Source organism: Chiloscyllium plagiosum, unplaced genomic scaffold (assembly GCF_037043375.1).
Source record: "Chiloscyllium plagiosum isolate Xiang-an unplaced genomic scaffold, Cpla_swu_hap1 HiC_scaffold_11, whole genome shotgun sequence".
NCBI classification, from domain to species: domain Eukaryota; kingdom Metazoa; phylum Chordata; class Chondrichthyes; order Orectolobiformes; family Hemiscylliidae; genus Chiloscyllium; species Chiloscyllium plagiosum.
Genome location: NW_028270149.1, coordinates 68,843,032 through 68,867,210, shown reverse-complemented (window position 1 = coordinate 68,867,210; position 24,179 = coordinate 68,843,032). Strand labels below are relative to the sequence as shown.

The 24,179-nt window shown below is 39.1% G+C and overlaps 1 protein-coding gene across 1 annotated transcript in view; it reads left to right on the top strand.

The window, feature by feature from the left end:
* pcdh19 (protocadherin 19) overlaps nt 1-24,179 on the top strand; it is a 114,258-nt gene that overhangs the window by 57,138 nt on the left and 32,941 nt on the right. The window contains exon 2 of the mRNA XM_043704492.2: nt 17,004-17,062. Coding sequence (XP_043560427.1) covers nt 17,004-17,062 — 59 coding nt within the window. The remainder of the gene's footprint in view (nt 1-17,003; nt 17,063-24,179) is intronic.

The following is a 24,179-nucleotide window of genomic DNA, read 5'->3' as shown; positions in this document are numbered from 1 at the left end:
CCAGATTGTCGGAGTATCCCCTCATGACCCCGAATGCCTAAAGCCAGTGTTGTGTTGTGGTTTAGGTGAAAGCAAACACTGTTGCCTTTGCCATAAAGTGGAATGTCAAATTTATTTTTCCTGACATAGGAGAATCCATCTAGTGGCTCAGGAGAGAAATTACAAATGTTGCACTCATTCCTGGTTGTGTGTCCGGAAGATTGTAATTTGATATCTACATTGCAATAATATTCATAATAAACAAATACAATATGTTCCAGCAGTGGAAATGAATTGTTAGAGTTTCTAGATTTTTACTGAGTACTGATAAGTAAACAGCATTTGAAAGTGCTCGGTGTGAAATCGACCTTCTTAAAATATGATATGAATTAGACTTGGCTAAAATCTTTGGGAGAAAAGAAGAATGTACATACCAGTAGCTCAGTCAGAATTGACCCTCTTCAAACTACAAGCTATGAATGCTGAGAACTATTGATGTCAGCCAATGATGTAATTTGAACTTGCATGACAAATTTATTGAGTGAACATTTCATAACATTTTGTGGTGAGGATCGCACACCATCTGATAGAATTAAGGAAGCTATCTCTTTTTTTCTTGATATTACAAAGCATGATCCCTGACTGTCTGTGTGTACTACATTAAATAGAAGCATGAATTGAAGAGCTAGAGACCCAGAGTTTAATTCTATATCTGATCTATCAGTGGAAGCATTCTTCCCATGACACAGCAGGGTTTGTGCTCAAGCTCACTCCAGGGATTATTTAGGCTGACAACTCAGTGCAGCACCGAGAGAATGCTGCCTTCACTTTCAAATGAAATTTTAAACTACTGTTCTTTCATGTGGATCTAAAAAAACCAAAGACACTAATTGGATAAGGATATGGAAGTACACCCAATATCCTTGTCAACATTTATCCTTTAAACAATACCTGAAAACATGATAATTCATTTCATTGCTGTTCATGATGCCTTTTCTTTGATGCAAAGATATACAGCAATGGCTACATTTCAGAAATATATAATTGACTGTAAAGCACCTTGTTGCATTTTGCTGTACAAACTTCAAATGTAAATTTCTTTTTATGCTCACTATGAATGCAGTTTTCTGCTGGGTATATGAGATTGCTAAATCAACCTTAAATAATTGCACAGGATACTTTAGCCAGAGTGACATTGGCAAATTTGGATTATTTTGTTAAGAATTTGTTGAATGGATTTTTTGTTGGTGTAATGTGGGTATCAGGAATATATTGTCAGGAATGGAAACCCAGCAACTATACTCTCACTCAAAATAACAGAATTGTTGTTACTTTACTTCAAAAATTCACATCTGATTAATATCTAAAAATACAACCTTTCAGCAGCATCTGTTATCCTTAGTTGTTTTTCTATCATAATTACAATCAGTGTTTTATAACTACGTCAGGCCAGAGTGGGTTGATCTGATTTCAAGTAGATTGTGAATGCTCCAGCAATTCATTCTCTATCAACCTATTGATTTAAAAATTTATTTAGTTTTAAAAGAAACGATGAGGGACTTATTCAAATTATGAAGTGTAAGACTATCCCTGAACGTGCTAGATCTAAACCAGTGGCCTATCATCTTCGGGCCACTAATGTCAACTATATTTCCAGATTACAGTAAGTACTGGATTGGCATAACTGAGAGTAGTAGCTAAGTGCCTTCTTTGTTTTCACATTCGGAATTTCCATACAACAAAATAGCAGATTGTGGCAAGAGGTAACCGCTTGAAAAAATCATTAGGTATAGTTTTGAAATACAGTAGTCCCCCTCATACCCATGGGGTTTACGCTCCAGGACTGACCAGGGAAGCTCGAAACCGCGGATAGGAATGAACCCATTCATTTAAATGAGAAATTTACCTTCCCGGCAGCCTCCTTGTCCCTGGTGCTGGAGCGTTATCTATAACATGTTCCAGCTGTGGTAAACCGTGGGTAAGTGAAACCACAGAAAACGATTTCATGGATGCTGGGGTCACCTGTATGCAGAAATGACAGTTAAAATTCCATAATAAGTGAAAGATTTGTCAAAATTTAAGAGAAAATAACATGCATGATTTTGGGTAGGTTAAAGAGCACAACTGGCATTTATTTAAATTTTTTAGTTTTAAATTGTCCTGCCCAATATTTGTCCCCGAACAAGCATTATGAAAATGTCAGATTGCCTAATCATTATTACATTGTCCTTTGTGGGAGCTTGCATGCAGATTGACTACTGTGTTTCACAGATTATTACAGTGACAACACTTAAATAGTACTTACTTGACCCCTCTCTGTCTGTCCATCCTCCTATGTTGACCCTCCTTGTTTCCTCCATCCTTGTCTCACCCTTCCTCTGTTCCTTTAGTTATTTTTAATCAACCTGTTTGAACATGCTCACTTTCTGGCTGAGAGGTAGGGATACTGGCCCTGTGCCGCAAAAAAATTCTCTCCTGTGCCTCTACCCTCTTCTTAATTAGGAGGAATGAGAGGATTAATCACCAATTGCAGGGTAAGGTGAAAGGTGAAACACAGCTAAATGTTGGATTACAATGTTAGCAACTGTAGCAGCAGCATTAGAAGCATAAAGTACAACAGAGAACAGTTATCTGTTTTACTTGGCAAGAGATTTAAGGAAGCCATTAAGTTTCTTTTGGGGAGGTATCTTTGGGGAGATTTTTTTCATATCAGATTTGAAAATGCATTTATTTTATATAAATAGGTGCTACAAAATAATATTAAGTAGTTGTAGTGACATCAAAAACCTTGGTAATGCATCAGATTTGTTAATATCAGCAAAAGTCCTTTTGTTGAATTATTGCCGTAATTGCCCTGATAACCATTTTTATTATTCATGCTTGATGTTTCTTTTACCAATAAAATAATTTCTGTCCATGCCATTCTGCAGTTGCTTAGAATATTCACCATAAGATAATGGACATCCAGTAAAGAATATGATGGTGATGTAAGGGCTAATCATGTTGAGGACATTAATTGTTTGACGAGCAAAGGAACTGACTTGGTGAATACACTTCACAAGCTTCTTTCAGGAATGTAATGAGGATGGCATTTGACATCCTTATAAATACCATAAGTAAATTGAACCTAAAGCATGGTATGATTTTTGTGAGGTAAGGCTTAGTGTGTCTGAGATACAGCCTGTCTTCATACTTGGGTTACAACTTCCCATGGTCCTTTGTTGAAGTAAAATTTTGAGCCCAATGGTCTTGCAAGGTTGGAAAATAGATGGGCTGAAAAAACGATGAATGAGTGACCTTTGCTCACAAGCCAGAGAGTAGCTTTTGCCAAGCTTGTGAAGTAAGCAGTAACAGGGAAACAAAAATGGCAACTTCAGAGAATGACAAGACAGTTTAGGACATGGATGGACCAGCAGCAGAAAGAGTGCTGCAAGTGGACTCTAAAGTAGCTTTCAAAAAGTAAAAGAAAAACATCTAGCTACAGGAAAGAGCAAGGGAATGGTTGTATGATGAAGCCAGCCCAGCCTTGATGAGTTTCCTTCCTTTCTGCTTGACCCAAAAATGATTTGAGAACATGTGGAGCTTTTCATATTTCCATGCTCCAGATGATTGAATAATTCTGGTGTAATGAACAATGAAAAAGACATTTTGCATTTCATGAGTGTTGTTTAAGACATAGAGTCATAGAGATGTACAGCATGGAAACAGACCCTTCGGTCCAACCCGACCATGCCGACCAGATATCCCAACCCAATCTAATCCCACCTGCCCGTATCTCTCCAAACCCTTCCTATTCATATATACCCATCCAAATGCCTCTTAAATGTTGCAATTGTACCAGCCTCCAACTACTTCCATACACGTACCACCTTCGTGTGAAAAAAGTTGCCCGTAGGTCTCTTTTATATCTTTCCCCTCTCACCCTAAACCTATGCCCTCGAGTTCTGGACTCCCCGACCCCAGGGAAAAGACTTCCCATGCCCATCATAATTTTGTAAACCTCTATAATGTCACCCCTCAGCCTCCGACGCTCCAGGGAAAACAACTCCAGCCTGTTCAGCCTCTCCCTATAGCTCAAATGTATACTGTAGATGTATTTCTGTCTTCTGGTGTGTTCAGTGAGGTAGAATAATCGCTGTCCTCATGGGGCTCACAGTCCATCACATCAAACTAGACTGAAAAGGATAAAGTGACAAAGTTGTGCTAGTTAATATGACTTGAACTTGGTAGAGCAGTTTGGTTGGTAGTTATGTTGTTTGTGGGTCAGCTGGGTGGCACCAGTGAGATTTTACTTGTGCTGCTGATGCTCCACAATGTTTAGGGGCAGCCTTCGTGAGAGGGTGGTTGCCATGGTTACAGCTATTTGCTCACTGATGGTGAGAATTAACACATAGCTATTTGATTTATTTTTAAATAGCCAATGAATCATGGAACATCATTCTGGTCAGACTGCTAACGCTAATCCATGGGCAAATCCTGTAACCCATGAAGTACAAAACATGGCCTCAGTCTTGCAAAAATGGAATGAAGATGACATTTGGCATCCTTATAAATACCATACATAAATTGAACCTAGTGCATGTATGACATTTGTGAGGCAATGCTTAGTGTATCTGAGATACAGCCTGTGTTCATACTTGGGTTACAACTTACCATGATCCTTTGTTGAAGTCCTGAGCAGGACTTATACACTTAATGGTAAGGTCCTAGGGAGTGCTGCTAAATAAAGAGACCTTGGAGTGCAGGTTCATAAGTTCTTGAAAATAGAGTCGTAAGTAGATAGGATAGTGAAGAAGGTGTTTGGTGTGCTTTCCTTTATTGGTCAAAGTATTGAGGACAGGAGTTGGGAGGTCATGTTGCAACTGTTGCCACTTTTGGAATATTGCATGCAATTCTGGTCTCCTTCCTGTTGCCAGGCTTTGAGGATTTGTGCTATAGGGAGAGGCTGAATAGGCTGAATAGGCTAGGGCTGTTTTCCCTGGAGCGTTGAAGGCTGAGGGGTGACCTTATAGAGATTTATAAAATCATGAGGGGCATGAATAGGGTAAATAGGCAAAGCCTTTTCCCTGTGGTGTGAGAGTCTAGAACTAGAGGGCATCGGTTTAGGGTGAGATGGGAAAGATATGAAAGGGACCTAAGGGGCAACTTTTTCATGCAGAGGGTGGTACGTATATGGAATGAGCTGCCAGAGGAAGTGGTGAAGGCTAGTACAATTGCAACATTTAAAAGACATCTGGATGGGTATATGAATGGGAAGGTTTAGAGGGATATGGGCCAAGTGCTGGCAAGTTGGACTAGATTGCTTTGGGACATCTTGTCGGCATGGACAAGTTGGACCGAAGGGTCTGTTTCCATGCTGTACATCTCAATGACTCGTAAGTAACATATTGAGTCCCGTGATCTTGCAAGCTTGGAAAACTGATGGGCCGAAATGAGTGACCTTTACTCACAAACCAGAGAGTAGCTTTGCCAGGCTTGAGAAGTAAACAGTAAACAGTAACAGGGGAACCAATATAGCAACTCAGACAATGACAAGACAGTTTAGTTAAAAATCACACAACACCAGGTTATAGTCCAATAGGTTTAATTGGAAGCACACTAGCTTTCGGAGTGACGCTCCTTCATCAGGTGATAGTGGAGGGCTCAATCGTAACACAGAATTTATAGCTAAAATTTGCAGTGTGATATAACTGAAATTATACATTGAAAAATTGATTGTCTGTTAAGCCTTTCATCTGTTAGAATACAGTGATAGTTTCACTTCTTTCATGTGTAAATCACAAAACCTTTTTTTAAAAGTTGCATTCTCGGGTTAGCTGTTAATAATGGTGATAGCTAGACAATATGTTGAAGGTGTTAGCCCCCTGTGTTCTCTGTCTATGACCTGATGTTTAGATTGATTCTAATCTAAAAAGTGAGATAACAGAGTTTTATATAAATTCATGCAGTTTTTGAGCTCAGAGTTCTACATGAAAGCATGCAGTTTTTGAGCAAAGTGCAATGTAACCCTGAAAGTACAAATTCACCCCACAAAATATATGTGTGCATGTGGGTCTTTGTGTTTGTGTGTGTAGTGAGTGCAGAGTCTGTGAGTCTGTGAGGGGGTGCATGTGTGAGTGTAACTTGCAGAGTTACATTGCACTTTGCTCAAAAACTGCATACATTCATGTAGAACTCTGAGCTCAAAAACTGCATGAATTTATGCAAAACTCTGTTATCTCACTTTTTAGATTAGAATCAATCTAAACAACAGGTCATAGACAGAGAACAGAGGGGACTAACACCTTCAACATATTGTCTAGCTATCACCATTGTTAACAGCTAACCCGAGAATGCAACTTTTAAAAAAAGGTTTTGTGATTTACACATGAAAGAAGTGAAACTATCACTGTATTCTAACAGATGAAAGGCTTAACAGACAATCAATTTTTCAATGTATAATTTCAGTTATATCACACTGCAAATTTTAGCCATAAATTCTGTGTTACGATCGAGCCCTCCACTATCACCTGATGAAGGAGCGTCACTCTGAAAGCTAGTGTGCTTCCAATTAAACCTATTGGACTATAACCTGGTGTTGTGTGATTTTTAACTTTGTACACCCCAGTCAAACACCGGCATCTCCAAATCAAGAGTTTAGGACAAGGACATGGACTGATCATCAACAGAAGTAGTGCTGCAAGTGGAATCTAAGATAGCTTTCAAAAAAGAAAAGTAAAAAAACACTAGTTACAGGAAATAAAATGATTATTTTAGTCTGCAGCCTGAGAATAACTATTGCAACAGTTTCCCAGAACTGAATGAAGCTTCCAGTGTTAAACCTTAGGCTGAACTGTAATCACTTACAAGTACATAAAGTTTGCATCCAGTATGCCAATAATCCAGACAATGCGTAATCTTTGAATTTTGTGACTGAGTGGAAATCTGACAGGATGAAAACCTCTGCTAAATGGATGTCTCCTGAATAAAAAAAGATTTACCAGATGTCATCCAGTGTCTATCTTGGTTTATGTCCGTCTGGAAAAACTTAACCATAATTCCAATAACGTGGAAAAAGAATAATAGATTGGCAACTGTCCATGTAGCAGTACATCTGTTGCTGTGCAGATTTGAAATGTCACTGTGCTCTGGAGATGCTCCATAGAAGTAAGATTCAAGGATGGGAAGGAAGGTAACCACTCCACTGTGCTCCAGAGATAAAATAATTGTATATGTAATTACCCGAGAAAAAGTTCTGTTTTGCAATAGCTAGTAGAAAACAAAAAAAGTCCCCTCTTTGTTGGGACAGACCAAGAGAACTTTGGTTATTGCCTTCTACTACAGTTGTGAGTTTCAGATGACCAGATTAGATGCTCCTTGATGGTCTTTGCTCCATTGTTAAAAACTAACATCTTGACATTAATATGCACAAAATATTACCCCCAAATCTCATATTATATACATGGAAAGGATCTTGTAATTTCGTGAGCTAATTCTGAGTATTACAAATCAAGAATGTTTGGGTAACCCATGTCTTCATTTAAATCTGCTTTCAGAATCACATAATTTAAATAAAGTATTGCAAAGATGAAGGTGCATGTGTTTTAGAAAGTATGGTATCTCAGTACTTCAAATATTCTTTTAGTGTGCATTTTTCATTGGATAAGGTGAATACATGAATACGTAATATAAATATTGCACTGAGTGCACTGGAAAGATAACAAAATCAAGTGACTGCAGTGGAAAGTCAGAGGAAATTCCTTTCCTGTGGGGGTCTCTTGTTATGAAAGTAAAAGATGGGCTGGTGTAATCTATAGATATTAATTACACCTATTTTATAGTTTGAAGTTTGAATTATTGGTATGTGGGTCTGGTATGTATCTATCGGTGGGGAGTTTAGTGATTAACTTATTCGTATTTCTGGAGGCATCATTTTAAAAACAGTATGAGAGAGTTCCTCGAGTGATCATAGGAGTTTGTTTATATTGTGAGAGTCATATGATCAGACAAAGTAAACACTGAAAAACATTAGGTTACTTCAGTTGAGAAGAATCAGGATATATTTTAACTTAAGGAAGAAAGCTAAAGCTTGGTAAGGTTTTTAGGTTAGTTCATCAAAGTATTGGTTGGAGTTAGACGTAAAATCATAGTTTCTTCTGAAGAAGAGTTAGGAGATAGGTTACCTCAGTGTAAGGGCTGTAGTTTGAAAGTTCCAGGCCAGAAGCATTTGGTTAGAACTCAGAAGGGTTATTTGAAGCTGACGAAATCTGAGCTTAGTTTTATGACTGATCAAGGAAAAAGCTATGAATCTCAAGATTGGAAATTGAAAGAAACAAACAAAATCCAACCTGTAGATGTGATAAAGCAGGGAACTTCCTCTGGTATTTGAGTGCTGTACATTGATGGTATTGTATTAGGATTCTATTTTTATAGTATGTTTCAAAATCCTTCAGATTGTGCTACATATAATTGGTTTAGTTTATTCGAATTTGTCCTCATTTCTTCTGCATAATGAACCTTTGTTTTATGGTTAAAACTAAATCTGCAGCATTGTGTGTTTAAGTTTCAGTGAAAGACCACACCTTAAAATATAATCTTGTCAAGCCAGATTTCAGTCTGGGCTCTGACTTGTCCAGTAATAACAACAGCTGGGATTATAACATTAAAATAGACCTTATTTATTTCCAATTGGTCATCACAATGAGTATTTGAATGCAACTTTACAGGCTTTACATTTCAGGGTAGCATACCTTCATATGATGTTCAGCATCATGAGCAATCCTTTACCTGTCAACTCCTAATGTCTGAGAACAAGCAGTACAATCAAAATCATGCCATGCTCCCATTGCTTTGCTCTTTTAATCTTCTAATTTTTCTTTGCCTCTTCCCCTAAAGGCACTACCAAATGCTTGGGTTCCAGGAGCATTTCTCCAGAATCTCACCCAAGTGGACACCTCCTTGTGTCGACTAAGGCAGTGAGTGCCAGTAGTCTATTGACTGTGTAGGGAGGCATCAAAATAAAAGACGATTACATGGTGATTTGACTAAAAGCACTGACAATCATTTTAATCAAATTATGTGGTTGTTATTCACTCTCCCGGTCCGGATTTGATTTTCCATTGTTAGAATCCCAAAGCAAAGACTTTATTTATAGAAACTGATAAAAATCATGCAGTAAATATTATTTTCCCCTCCTTATAGCATCTTAGTGTATAAATGAATGCACTGAGAGAGGAAAGATTCATCTTTGACCCAGCTATTTAATATCATCACTTTTAAGCCATAGGCTAACTGTTCGTACAGCTGTCATACCTGAAGTAGAATAGATTTGTGGTTGTGTTGAATTGGATTATGTTTGATAGTGTTCTTTAGTAGGGCTCAGTGGTTAGCATTGCTGCCTCACAGCGCCAGGGTCCCAGGTTGAATTTTGGCCTCGGGCGACTGTCTGTGGAGTTGACATTCTCCCCGTGTTTGCGTGGGTTTCCTCCGGGTACTCAGGTTTCCTCCTACAGGCCAGGTGAATTGGCCATGCTAAATTGCCCGTAGTGTTAGGTGCATTAGTCAGAGGGAAATGGGACTACTCTTCGGAGGGTCAGTGTGGACTTGTTGGGCCGAAGGGCCTGTTTCCACACTGTAGGGAATCCAGTCTTAAAAAAAAAAGTGTAGCTCCAAAAGTTTATTTTTGACATATTGACGTGCAGTGTGAAGAAAAGCTCAATTGATTTGCAAAAAAGCACAACCTGGCTTAGGCATCACTTATTCTGAAATTGAAATGATACAGAGAAGATTAACATGTTTTACTCAGCATGGCTGTTGCTTTCACTTTCCCCTTCTTTAGATGAAAATCTAAATGTTAATGTTGGTAGTATCAGTCGATGAATGGTTATTTGTGTGGCATTTTCTGCCCAGTATTTTAGTGAAGGTATCAACTGCTTATATAAAAAATGTTTCCACTAAAAGAGTGGAGAGAGAAGATTTATGCAAGCAGCATTCATTCATTAATGGTGCCAGAAGCCATTTCCTGTCTGTAGAGGGAATTGTCTCCTTTTGAATTGGCTGATGGTATTTAGTGCAGAGTATGTCAGCTTTAGCTCAGCGGCTGGCACTCTTGCCTCAAAGGTAGTAGGTTGTGACTTCAAGTCTCGCTTCAGATTTCTGCACATAATCTGGGCCGACATTCCAGTGCTGTGGTGTTGAGGGGGGCACAGGAGTGATATCCTTTGGTTTGGAGTCTCCTCTCTCAAATGGGCGTAGTGAAATATTGTACAGCACAGTTCAAAAATAAGCGGTGAAACTTTCGGCAATATTAATCCATCAATTGAGATGACTACAAGAGATTATTTAGTTGTTATCAGGTTACTGTTTGAGGGACCTTGCTGTGTAAAATTGACTTGTGTTGTTTCTTAAATTTCACTGTAGATTTCCAAAGTGTTTCATTGAATGTAAAATGCTTTGGGATGCTTTGAGGTTGCGACAGCTTCTATTTAAATGCAAGTCTTTCTTACAAGCGTGCTTTTAATTATCTGCTTTTTTGAAAAATCTTTCATAATCAGGGTTCTGTTAATAAATTTGAGTACTACCAAACAGAACAGCTACTTTCCCGTGTTATTAGACTTCTGAATGAAGCTTTTAAATTTAATGTTGATCTCACTGTTTGTGCACCTTCTCTGCAGCTGTAACATTGTGTTCCTCACTCTGTTCTGTAACCCTAATGAACTTTGTATGGTATGACTTGTCTGTACTGCACACAAAACAAAACTTTTCACTGTTTCTAGGTACATGTGACAATAATAAATCCAATCAATCAAATAAAAAAAAAGTGATGAAGGGGAGTTGGCACTGAGCTTAAAGGTCAATTAGTTTGGGAAGCACAGCAATATTAAGCAAATGCCCAGTTGAGAGAATGAAGGAGGAGCACACAAGAAGCGATTAGAAATAAATGGTAAATAAAATTGCCAAGACAAGCCTTCTTGTTCAAATAATCACTTTGGTGTTATTGGATTGGATTTTGGAGTACTTACAACAGATCTAAAGTTAATTCCAAGCAACAGCGAATTTTGGAGTAGGACTGCTGAGCCAGTGCTTAAACAATCAGTTCAGTGCAGTCAGTTTCTGTGGAAATCAATCCCATCTCCAACTCGATTCAGTCCCAAAACTCATTTCACTTAACACCATTATGGCCCATTTTAGAAAGCAGACCTATTCTAAACTGGACTGAAACCACAGTCTCAAAAGTAGAAACATGTGTTTGAGAATTCTATGAAAATGTACTGTCCGTAACCAATTTTCAGTGAGTGCAATGGATCATATTTAAATATCAAACAGGGACTTAACTAAGTGCTTTTCAAGTTTGCCAGGGCAAATGAAATATGAGGGATGAGAGCCAAGCTAAATCGTAGACCCATTGTCTAGAATTATCCTCAGCATTTAATTTGGATGCTTGTTTTACCAAAGGCATTTATGGTGCAGTTTTTGTGCAGCAGCTAAATTAATCGTTCTGTTTTAATTTCTTTTCTGGATGACAACAAAGTCAAAAATGTTAGATTCATAATGTAAAGACCACTCAGCATTTAATTTGAAATATTGTCAGTGTGATTGCTGACTTAAACAAAAGCCTAATGCAACTGTACCATTTTCTGAACATATTTGAGATCCTTATGGGATTGACAGAGCTTGCAATACTAAAGAATTTTTATTACAGTCTCAAAATCAATCATCATCTTTTAAAAGGTGCATGTAGATAACGCTGTGGTTTTAAAGAGTGTAGGTGATTGCTGATTATAAAAATGGAACTTCTTATTTAAAAAGAAAAATAGAATTGTGTTGTGTCGGATTAGAATCTCCTTTAGAAAAGCAGCTGAAAAGACTTATGATTAATCTTATTTGTATTCACAGTGAGAGTTGAGCTGATATCATCAGGAGGCCTGGGACCAGGAAGGAATCAGATATTGAACGAACTGTGTAAGGGAAGTGAATTGACCATCAGTTAAAGTGATGAGATTGAGGCATGTCAGGATAATGACTGCCCCACTGTTAAGAACTGCTTCCTCACGCTGTCAGATTCAATAATTCACCGGTACCTGTCCATTTGGTCTGATGATCAAGGCCAGTACGGTTTTCATAGAATGAAATGGAGAAATCAGGGATACAAATGTAAAAATACTGCAGATGCTAGAAATCTGAAATAATGCAGGATAAATTGGAAATGCGTAGCAGGTCTGACAGCACCTCCAATGAGCGAAACCATGTTAATAGGTTGGATTTTACCAGCTTTCTGATAACAGACTTGGAGGCCTCACTGTAATGGTGGTGGAAGGCTTCTTAAGAGAAATCTGACATCTCCCACCTGCCACAGAATGTTTTCAGAGATTGATAGGTGGGTAATGAAATCAATTTACAGTCCAATTAAGGCCCAGTTTGCACTGTGTCCTTGTGGCAAGACCACCAAGTAAACCATCATTCCAGGGTTGGAGTGGGTGGTGTATCAGAGGCTCCTCTACTGTTCATGGTCACCCCTCACCACTGCTCTGAATTCACAGTCACCAGGACTTGTCTAGCTTACCATGACACATTAAGTTGAGAAAAATACTTCCCTTTTCCTAAAGAGGTGCCCTCTCCTCCCTGCAGTTTCAGCAGTGGCTACCTCCATTGGTGGAACTGCTGAGCTGCTGGCTCTTTTAATGGAGGGTGGGTGGCACTGCTTAAGGGCAGCAAACAGTAAAATGTTGACCAGAGACCTGCTACTCATCTGCATAAGGCCCATCTTTCATTCCTGGCTGTAGCACTAGTTACATTTTAGAGAATTTCAGGTCAACATTTCAAGTTTGTGACCTTTATTAGAAGGTTCTTCAAAAGATCTATTAAAAATCCTCGTGTCCAATTTAATAAATTCTCAAATTTGAACTCTTCATACTTACATAATTTGATGCTTTTGTAAAATGATGTGCAACACAATCTTTGGATTACAAGAAGAACGCTGTTCTAATTCTTAATTCAGTTTACACCTAAATGTTAATGTTCATTAAGAATGGACAAGACTGAAAACCAAATAGTGTTGTATTCCATTGGTTTGATTTCAATAATTTCCTGTATATTTCTGCAGGGGTGGTCTGGCACAATGAAGTTTTGACACGATCTCAGTTTGCTAGAGATTAAACAAGAGCATCAGCAAAATTTCAGAACATTTGCAGATACAGACACTCCCGACTTGAATCGTAGGAAATTAAAGGACTGCTAGACGTTTGTTCCAAATGATCTCAGCCATGACATGGTGCCTCAGGACATTTTAAATACTGTGTAACGGTCATCAGGTCGTTGGTTGTCTTTGACCTAGCACACTAAGAAATGGCAGATTGATGAATGTGAAATTTGAAGAAAAGTGGTGTTTTGAGAGCTAAATTGTTTGAATATCTTGCTCCAGAGACTTCAGCAATTACAGCGGTCAATAGACATTGTATTGTGAGCATAAATCATGTTGATGGCATCTTTTCTTATTTTAGATAAGTATTATTACATTGTGTGGGTTATGGCACAACCTGTGCTGAATGAAGCATTTGGTCTCTGTTCCACTCCACTCCTGACCCAAATGGGAAGATGTGGAAATGTGGTAGATCCTAGGGATAAGAGGCTGTGCAGTATGTGGGAATAAGGGTGAATAAACAGGTAAAAATCAGTCTGAAATGTTCAGCCTTGGTGATCCTTTGCCCTTCTGAGTTGGCAACTTACAATGGTAGCATTTTGTATTCATTGGGATGTTGGAGCTGGAAAGACATTCACATGTTATCAATACCTAGAGTGTCTTGTCAAGCAACTTCAGAGGGTAGTTTGAGGATCAACCACATCCTGTGATTATTCATGTGGTAGAGAACTTATATTGGTCAGATTGGCAGGTTTTCAAAAGGATTTTAGTTAATCATCTTTCAACAATAAAAGCAAAGTACTTTGAATGCTGGAAATCTGAAGCAAACACAGAGAATTCTGGAGAAATTCAGCAGATCTGGCAGCATCTGTGAAGGGAGAGAAAAAACAAGAGTTGACATTTCGAGTCTGGTATGACTGTTGTTCAGAAATGGTCAGAATTCCAGTTCTTGAAGAAGAGTGATACCGGACTTGAAGCATTAACTCTGTTTCTCTCTCCATAGGTGTTACTGGTGCGATAACTTCTTTCAACACTTCAGCAGCTTCACTCATATATTACTTTCCAAGTTTTTACGAAAGTGAATTCCGATTTTCCAACTGCCATGGCAGAATTTGTACTTATCCTTTGGATTATTAGTCTAGACTTGCAGGATTATTATTATAGTGACAAGAGGTACATTACACAGGTTTATGAACTCAACCTGTTCATCCCATCAGCAGCAGATCTTAATCAAACTGCTTAAAATTGCATAATGATATGAGGTAGCCAGGCATATTATATATACTAATATGGGTGTGGAAAGGAATTAGTAATAGTATCCATATAGTACACATACCTCTAGAGATATATATTATTATGTCTGATTGGTATGCCTATTTTTAAAATAAAAGCTACAAAATCCAGAGGGTTACAGTTGTTCAGAAACTGAACTGGACTAGCCTCATAAAAACTATGGCTAAAAGAGTAAGATCAGAGGCTGGGAGTTCTGTAATGTGTAGCTGACCTCCTGACTCCTTGTTGAGTATTCCAAAATCAAATTAGAAAACAACTTACATTATTTTAACTAGCTTTGATCCATTCCAATGCTCAGGGAAAAGATTGTAATGACCTATTACCATTGCCAGCTATTTGAAAATTATTTGGATTTTGCTGTCAGCCTGGACATGTGATGTCTTCATGTGAACTGTAATGTGCCACGTTAAAGTACTTTTGCCTAAAATATAGTATTTAATAAAACAACTGATAATTGCCCTTATTAACAGTCGCTATCACTATATGTGAGATTATGCAGAGATTAATGAAGGACATACTTTGTGAAAAGATATTGTTTAGGTGATATGACCTTTATTTAAGAGGAGAAAACAAGGTGAGGATATACAGAATTAAAGGGAGGCATAGCTGTGGGTTAGGAAGGAGGAGTACTTTATAGTCAGAACTAGAGTGAATAGTGAAATCCTAAAGAAGGTAAATGAGTCAAGGCTGGGCATAGCAATCAACTGAAGAAGCTAAAGCAGACAGGTAATAATATGCATCTAACAAATTGCAGTCTATTTGGGAGAAACTGGAATGGTGGAAGACATTTGAACAAATTTGGGGCAAGAGTAAGGGGGAGTTCGATAATCTCTCAAGATACTAGACATACAAAAATGATAGAAAGTGAGGGCTGCAGATGCTGGAGATCAGAGCTGAAAATGTGTTGCTGGAAAAGCGCAGCAGGTCAGGCAGCATCCAAGGAACAGGAGAATCGACGTTTCGGGCATAAGCCCTTCTTCAGGAATGAGGAAAGTGTGTCCAGCAGGCTAAGATAAAAGGTAGGGAGGGGGGACTTGGGGGAGGGGCTTTGGAAATGCGTTAGGTGGAGGGAGGTCAAGGTGAGGGTGATAGGCCGGAGTGGGGTGGGGGCGGAGAGGTCAGGAAGATGATTGCAGGTTAGGAAGGCGGTGCTGAGTTCGAGGGATTTGACTGAGACAAGGACTGATACAAAAATAATAATTAAGTTGTTGATTGCAATGGCGGAAATCCTGATGAAGAGTACCATTAATCTAATGACTTTAGAAATCACATTTGGGTGAAGTTATATGGCACATGTTGAGCCGGAAAGAACATTTTGTTTTTCTTAACCATTTATTTTCAGCACTTCCGTAGAGAGCGAATTGCTGAGAGAGTGTTTTACAGACGTCATTCTCCTGCAAATGCCTAAACCTTTTGTTTGTGAATGTGAACAGTGAATGATGAGTTGGAGTATCCCCAGTTGAGCTGGATGTTGCTGTGGTCTTTTGCACAAAGGATTTTTAGTAGGGTCACTTCACATGGCCAGGATTGTGGGCAACCAACACTGATAGTTCTTCCCTCTCCATATCCTAGAAGACAGGGAGTACAGCAAACAGTTTTATTAGCCAGCATCTATAGGACCAGGAATGTAACACTTGATCAAATATTCCAGTTGATCAAGAAGTCCACATAATCAATGTAAAAAGCACACTATGTAATAGAAACATAATGCAGAGGGTATACACATCACAGTTATACTTTATTTGCAGCATAAATCACTAAGTAATATTGCAACTTTGCTTTAAATAAAACTTAGCGGCAAAGAGCCTTCTTACCCGCACCCTCAACTGATTACTCAGACATCTCGGAGTTCACGATAATGTAGTAAACCTCCGGTATTTCAGATATATTAATTTTTGCTGGTTTATCGAGAGTGCCGGTTCATGTGGTATCAGTTAAAATACAGTTTGCTGTAATAGCTTGGCTGTAACTCTGACTTAAGCCAGTGGGCCAGGGATTGAAGCTGAGACTTTGCTGCCCAGTTTGACCATCTGGTACATTTATCCACCTAAGTTGGAGGGAAGGTTTTTCTTGCCCTCTTCCACTTCTGAGATTTTTGGTATCAAATGCAAATTATTTCCAGAATTTTCTTAGAAAATATATGATAACTTCTCAAAAGGGAAAATAATAAAATAATGTGTGCAAAAATACCATAATAAAATAATACAATGCCTGTAACCAAAGCAATCTATATTCTCCCCTTGTAAAACCCTGTTTTATAAAATGCTTTTGCTTCATTTCACTTGCAAATATATAATGTGCATTGAAATTGTATTGTGATAACAAGAGGTTTTGTAAAGAACTCCAAACACACTCCACTGCAAACTAGCTTCTGTACATGAGTGGCAAGACCGCAAATCACAATGAGCTTATCTAAAAAAATGATATCTCACTGGCATTCGTTTGTAGGTGAACAGTAGTGATGGCATTTATTTATGGAGGTTCTCAAAACAAAAATAAATGGATTTCTATAGGTGGGAATGGTAAAGAGGACTTAACTCATACTGCTGATTATAATGCAAAAGATTTCAGAATGTCGTAATATTAATTTCACACATCTCTCTTTTATATTTAGTCAGAAAACTACTCCATCGAATCAAGCTATGTAAACAGCAGACAGCACCTTATTAAAAGGTAAGTCATGCTTCCTTTGCACTATTAGATTGTGTAAGTGTATTCAGGAAGCCATCTGCCAATTGGTTATGGTGTCCCTCTTGGTATTGTTAGGAAATCTTCACTATAATCCTGACTTTGCATGATTTGATCACATTCTCAGCTGACATAATACTGTTTTGAAACACCAGTCAGACTTTTCCAAGCAAGAGCCTCACTTTCTGCAGAATACATTACCTCAATGTCGAACTTTATTCAATGTTCCAACCACCTGGAAGCATTTAGTAAGGAGAAAACAAAATGCTTTTTTTTCAGGGGGGGGGGGGGGGGGGCGAAGAATCAGATCCATTTTGGTCTGTCGGTCAAGATGACACTTGGACCTGAAGAGATGAGTAAAGGAAAGGAATTTTGCAGAAGCCAGCATAAAGCATGCTGAAGCAAGGTGCACTGAATGGAAGCTATTCAGAAAGCTCCTTACCAGCCTAATGTCTGGTCAGAGCAGCAAGTGGGTTATTCAGGGAATTAATCCAATGATGGCAGATGAAATAACAGCTACCAGCACAGAGTCATGCAGACTCAATATCTTCTTAGCATTTTAAAACTGTAGTGATTGCAACAAGGTCAGCCAGGTGGGCCTCATAGAATCAGCCTCCGATGGGGGCTGGTGACCTGGTCTAATTATGGAGCTCTGGCTGACAGATATAAACAGAAGAGTCTAGGGGAAAGGTAAGCACTACCGCAGTTAGGCGGTAGTGTGGGGGTTAAAAAAAAAGAAAAAAAAAATAAGCACAAGACTCAGAGGTTCTGTTCACTCTGAGAGCTGGCTCTGAGGAAGTCGGACCAGTGTCAAAGACTCTTCATGTGTAAATAAAGGGTGATTTGATGACGGGATACTGACCTCTGGAGTTATTTCAGTGGGCAACAAGAGGTGTGAAAAAAACACTCCTGGAGCAATTCACTTCCAACAGTTGTCTTTGAGTTGGGGTATGCAGTCCTGGCATCATGACGTTATTTGGCAAGCTTGACTCATTCGATCCTGTTGTCAAACTCTGGGCCCAGTAACTGGTAAGAGTGCATTATTATTTTGGGCAAATGAGATTGGGGCAGTTGAAAAGCAATGAGTAATTCATCTGACAGCTTGTGGATCCACAGCTTTTTTGATTATTAGGAGCCTAACATTTCCTGAGGTACCAGATACTAATACCTTTCAAAAGTTGATGGATTTTGTTAAGGATTATTACAATCCCAAGCCTCCTTTAATTCTGAGAAGCTATCGGTTTTGCTCAGCAGCCCAAGAACCAGAGGAATCCATGTTGGGATTCTTGCTGTGATTAAGACGACTGACAGAGGCATGTGTCTTAGGCATAACCCTTAATGAGATGCTGAGAGACCGTGGGAGTAATGATGTAACCATGCAAAAGTGCCTCTTGCTGAAGCCCAACTGGACTTCAAACAGGCACAACCATTGGCTTTGTCATTAGAAAAGGCAGCAAATGGAGCATGTGAATTACAGGATATGCTGATGGAAGTGGACACCCTCACCTGTCCAACTGAGCTTGGGAAACACCACTGGAGTGAAGGCAATTGCGTTGCCTCACTCAGGATTCTTCCTGAACAGAGGGACTCTAGGTCAGCCCACAGCAAAACTTCAAATCAAGGCCAAGCCTCAGCAAATCATTTACATTTTCTTTGTGATTCGGGCTGGCAAGCCATTACAGTTGCTGTCGGTATGCAAGACAGCAAAAGAGTCCCACTAGACCGAAATTGAGAAGGGAACTCATAGGCTGGTATCCAGGAGAGTGCACACCCTGGAAAGCCTATCTACATCTGTTTTGGATCAGTTAAATTGCTGAGTAACATCTAAATCTGAGATAATCAAAATAAACGTCTGGTTAAATGGTCACCCAGTTCTAATGGAGATTGATATTGACATGGCCATTTCAGTGACTGCAGAACCAGTCTTTAACAAAATTCATTCTTGACTCTAACCCTTACGTTTGCACAAGCTTTTGGTTAGGCGGAGAACCTGTACTAGGGACCCTTTACATATTAAAGGTACAACTTTAATTCTGGTCTCGTATGAGAAGCAGCTGGTTCAGTTACCATTGATTGTAGTTAAAGGCTCTGGCCCAAGCTTGATGGGGTGAAATGGGTTGAGAAACATTCACCTAGATTGGCTCCACGTTTTTCGATTAGAAAATGGCTATCTGAGTGAAGTCCTAATTAAATACCCAATAGTTATTCAGGAAGGTCTAGAGACTATTAAAGGAGCCAAGTCCACCTTGCTTGTTGACCAGGATGCAATTTCACAATTCTGCAAGGCCTGCCCAGTGCAATTTGCCTTACAGGCAAAAGTAGAGACAGAAATCAGGAGGCTGGGAAGCAAAGGAATCGTAAGTGCAGTTTACGTAATGGGCAGCTCTGTTTGGACCAATTGTGAAGCCAGACAGTTCAGTTTGCCTTTGTGGTGATTTTAAACCAACAGAAAACTGCTTCTTGCAGATGGTTAAATACCCAATCCCTCACAAAGAGAATTTATACACAAAGCTGGACATGAACCATGTGTACCTGCAGTTGAATATTCCCAGAAAGATACTACAATTAATACCTGTAAGGGTTTGTACCAATATACAAGACTGCCATTTGGGGTATCATCAGCCTATGCCATTTTTCAGCAGACGACAAAGAACGTTTTACAAGCTCTACTCCAGGTCACCATTCATCTGAATGACATGCCAATAACAGGGAAGACCAATAAAGAGCACATAGAGAACTTCAACATGGTCCTTAGATGTTTCTCCAAATTGGGCATACGCCTTAGAAAGGGAAATAGAAACCCCAAGTGACCCATTTAGGCTGTAGATTGGACAAGACCCATTGGAAGATAAAGTGAGGATGATCAAAGGTATCCTGGCCCCAACGTCTGTACCAGAGCTTAAGAATTTCCTTGGGTTGGTGAATTATTGCAAAAAGTTCATACATAACCTAGCTGGCCTCCATCCCGCCATCCTTATACTTGCTATTGAAAAATGTTTGGCCTTAATGGTCTCGTAGCCAAGGTGGAACTTTTAGGGAAGTGAAGAAACAGCTATCATCTTGAGCCACCTCTCATTGGCAGGCATATTACTTGTGGTACCGCCAGTGGAAGAGTCCCTTCTGGTCATAAACTTACCGGACAACCTACACGTCACCACTGACAATATCAGATTATGGATGCAAAATGATCCAGTCCTGGCAAAACTAAAACAGTGGTGTTGGGGGCAACACATGCACCATCACAATCAGAATTGAAACCTTTCTGGGCTCGACAAGACCAGATCACCACAGAAGATTGCATTTTATTATGGAGAGCAAATACAGTGCCAGATACTGGCTGAACTTCACCAGGGTCTTTCTTGGGTTTAACCTTTGCCCCCTGACCCATACTCCCCTTTTGAGCCACGCCTCACCATCACCCACCCTTAGCCCTGAGCTATGCAGACCTTGGACACAGGCCCTTACCTGTTCGACGTTCCACCTTCTGTACCTTCTCCCACTTTATTTTGGGCCCCATAGTCAATGAAACATTAAGGAACAGGCTTCACTTAAGCATTGGCCAGAAAAGCTGTGTAAGAAATTACTGATACCTGCATGAGAACTGGGTGCTATTTCTTCTCCAAAGGGTAGTCCCAAATCTCAGCTCTGTATACAAATCAAAAGACATTGAAAAGATCTGCAACCAACTGTAATAAATGTTGCCAGCCTGAACTCATAACGTTTGCACTCCTGCGAGGCAGCACAGATGCCAAAGCACTGTATCGTGACCTGGACAATGTTTTATTCCACCATTAACAACTGACTTAACTTTGGTGTATGTTCAAGCGAAAGCAATGATCATTAATGATGAGAATGGAGGGCTTGTGTTTCAGTATATGACTCCCCATTAGAAAGTGGATGGGGACAAGGGATACAAGTGGTATGATGTTTTAATCGATAAGATTGCTTAACCTGCCACACAAGCTACAAGTTGTAGAGAGTCTTTTGGAGCCATGCAAACCTGATCAAATCTAGAGCCGAAGAAGTCAGTTCTTGTCATTGCAGTTAGAGTATTTGTCCAAGACATATGGCAGGGTTTTTCAATTTTAATTTATTTTTAATATAATTCCAGTTAATGCAAGCATTCATGTATCCTCTGTCCATGGTGCTGGATCGGAATAATTGTATTAAAAATTTAAAAGAGTGGTTAAGCCACCTGTATTTTCACTCTTTCCCTATGTTTATACACTGTGTATATGGAAAAAATGCATCAAAAGTAAATATAAATAGCCTGCAGAGACAGGGAGAGAGGGACTGTATTACATGGAGCTGCAAGTTTTAAAATTATGCCATCTGACATAACATGACTTGGGATATAACTGTGCTACTCAACTCTGTCTTTCCATCCTTCAGGAAATCACATCTACCATGTTTACGTTAAAGGTTATATTTGACATCATGCTCAACAATTGAATAATTACAACAATAATTTCTGTACCCACTCAGGGCAATGCAATTCTTTTACTGTCTAGGATGTAGGCAAATTTACTATCTTCTATTCCACCATTGATGTGAGTGCTATTTTGCTGAATAAATTTATGGAAAATTTTAAACAAGGCGATTTAAGGTTCAGCTTAAACTCTACATCATTTCTCTGAATGACTGTAAATTTTTTGTGTGGTGGCTCGACAGCATATAATTACCCACTAAATGGTGTTCATAATCGACAGTTCAAAAGAACAAGGGGTAAGATTTTTTTTTAAAGCTTTTGCTTGAGGTTTTTCAAGAATTATCTTTTGATTTTCAGGTGTTAATTTCTCATTCTCACTAACTCCTTCATTAGGTGTGATGTAGTCATATAGTAACATTATCTACTTTGTGTTGACATATGGGCATTTGGGCTCTCACACTAGCAGCATTAAAAGAATTCACGAATATCTTCAATAATTATTACTCATGCACTGAGATTAAAGCTATGATATACAACGAAACCTTTGATTTTCTAGTGACCATTTTATTTAAATTGACACAAGACAACAGGCAGAAGTTAGGAAAAGTTTTTTAAACAAAATAACAGATGCACACTTCATAAAGCAGATTAGTTTGCAAATAAACCATTACCTCAGCAATTTAAACTTCTTCTGTTAGTTGACAGGTTTAAAACAGTTGGTTCCCATTTGCAGCCTCCCTGTGCTTTCCCCTTTCAGCCACTGACATCACCCATCTATTTTGCATCCATTGAGCTCTCCTTCCTCCCCATCAAAACGACTGCTCCACCAGACCCCACCAGCTTTGTTCACCACCTTTGCTGTCACCTGTCCAAGAGCAAAGGTGTCTTGCTTGAAATGTGTGCAAACCTGGTGAGGCTGCATTTCAAAAAATGTGCACAATTTTGGTCCCTTCACCAAATGAAGGATATACTTTCAGTAGAGAGAGCATACAATGGTCAGACAGATTTCTGGGATCATGGGATTGCCCTATAGGGAAAGATTGTGGAGATTGGGTCGGTAATTCCTAGGATTTAAGAAAATCAGAGGTGATCTTATTGAAACTTAAAAAAAACTTTTAACATTCAAAGCAAAGAACTCCACAGTGTTTCTTCTGGCTGGGAAATCAATGTCAAAATAAGGGAGAGTCATTTTAGGTGGAGAGATGAGGAGGATTGAGAGGTGGAGGAATGTCTTCTATAAGAAGACTCAGAATCTTTGGAATTCTCTATCCCAAAGGGGTGTGGAAACCCAGTTATTGAGGACATAGAAGACAGAGATCACTGGGCACCTAGATTCTAAATGACATCGAGAGATATGAAGATAGCATGGGGAAATGGCATTGAGGTATGTTATCATAGCCAGGATCTAGAGCAAGCTGTTCCAGTTATAATCTCCTATTTTCTGACTCACTTGAGATTGGGAAGCTTGGAGCTAGATTCAAGTTGGGACTTAATGGTTTGTATGACTAAGTTAACCAGAACAGGGGGTTTACTTAGCATTGAACAATCAGAAGATCATGAAAGGTTCTTTTTCCCCCACTTGAACCTGCTCTCATAATCTGAATATTTTTACATAAATTTGAGATCCTGCTGAAAAATAGAACAGTAATAACACTAACTTCACTATCCACTCAGGAGAATACAAAATGATTTGTGGTCTTGAGGATGGAAACACGTTTATTGTCTTCTAGTGTAACATTGGTGTTGGTGCTACTTTATTGAATAAATTTATGGAAAAGTTTGAACAAGGCAATTTCAGATACAGCTTAAACTCTCCATCATTTCTCTGCTGAATGACTGTAAATTTTTAATGTACAAACTGTAAACCGCAAGAAACACACCGTTCCCCAGATTAATGAATCCAGATGTTCCCCAAACGAACTAAAATAAAAGTCTTAATAAATCGTATTATTTATTTCAAGGCTAGAATCCTCCCTGAGTACTCTGAATGCAAGATGTCTTTGCTACTCAACTGAAATACATTCTGAATCTCTTGTCAGATATAATTAACCTTCTGCTTTCTCAGGCAGCTATAATATTTTTTGTACAAAGTGGGTTGGTGAGTAAGACTAGGCAAACTGTCGGCTACCTCACTGACTCTTTGCTGCACTTGATAATTTACAATGCAGACAGATCATGAAGGATCCTGTTTCTACAGCAACAGATCACATCTCAACACTCTAAATTATAATGGCTAGGAAATGGATTGAAATGTTTGAGCTGTTGACTTTGCCATAAACTGCATTAAAAAGCCCCTGCCCCGCATTGCTGTTGCTCTAATCACATTTATCAAGCATTGGGCTGGATGTATTTTAGGCAAATGGACTTCATAATGAGCCTAACTATCAAGTGTGACAACTGGCTTTATCAGTGCAGCTGTCCATCCACCTTCCCTGTCCAATCAGCTGCAGCATTTAATGGTGGTCCAACCAGCAATGCATTCATAGAAAATTCATGTGGGGAAGTGCTGTCAGCAGACTTGGCAGAGGGTATAGAGGTGGGTGCAGGAAATCACCTGCTCCTTACACGCGCACACTCACACACATGCACACACACTGTTGACCCACGACTGCCAGTTTTACACTAATCGCAGAGTTGGCTGTACCATGCACAGTCTTGAAGATCAAATTTCAC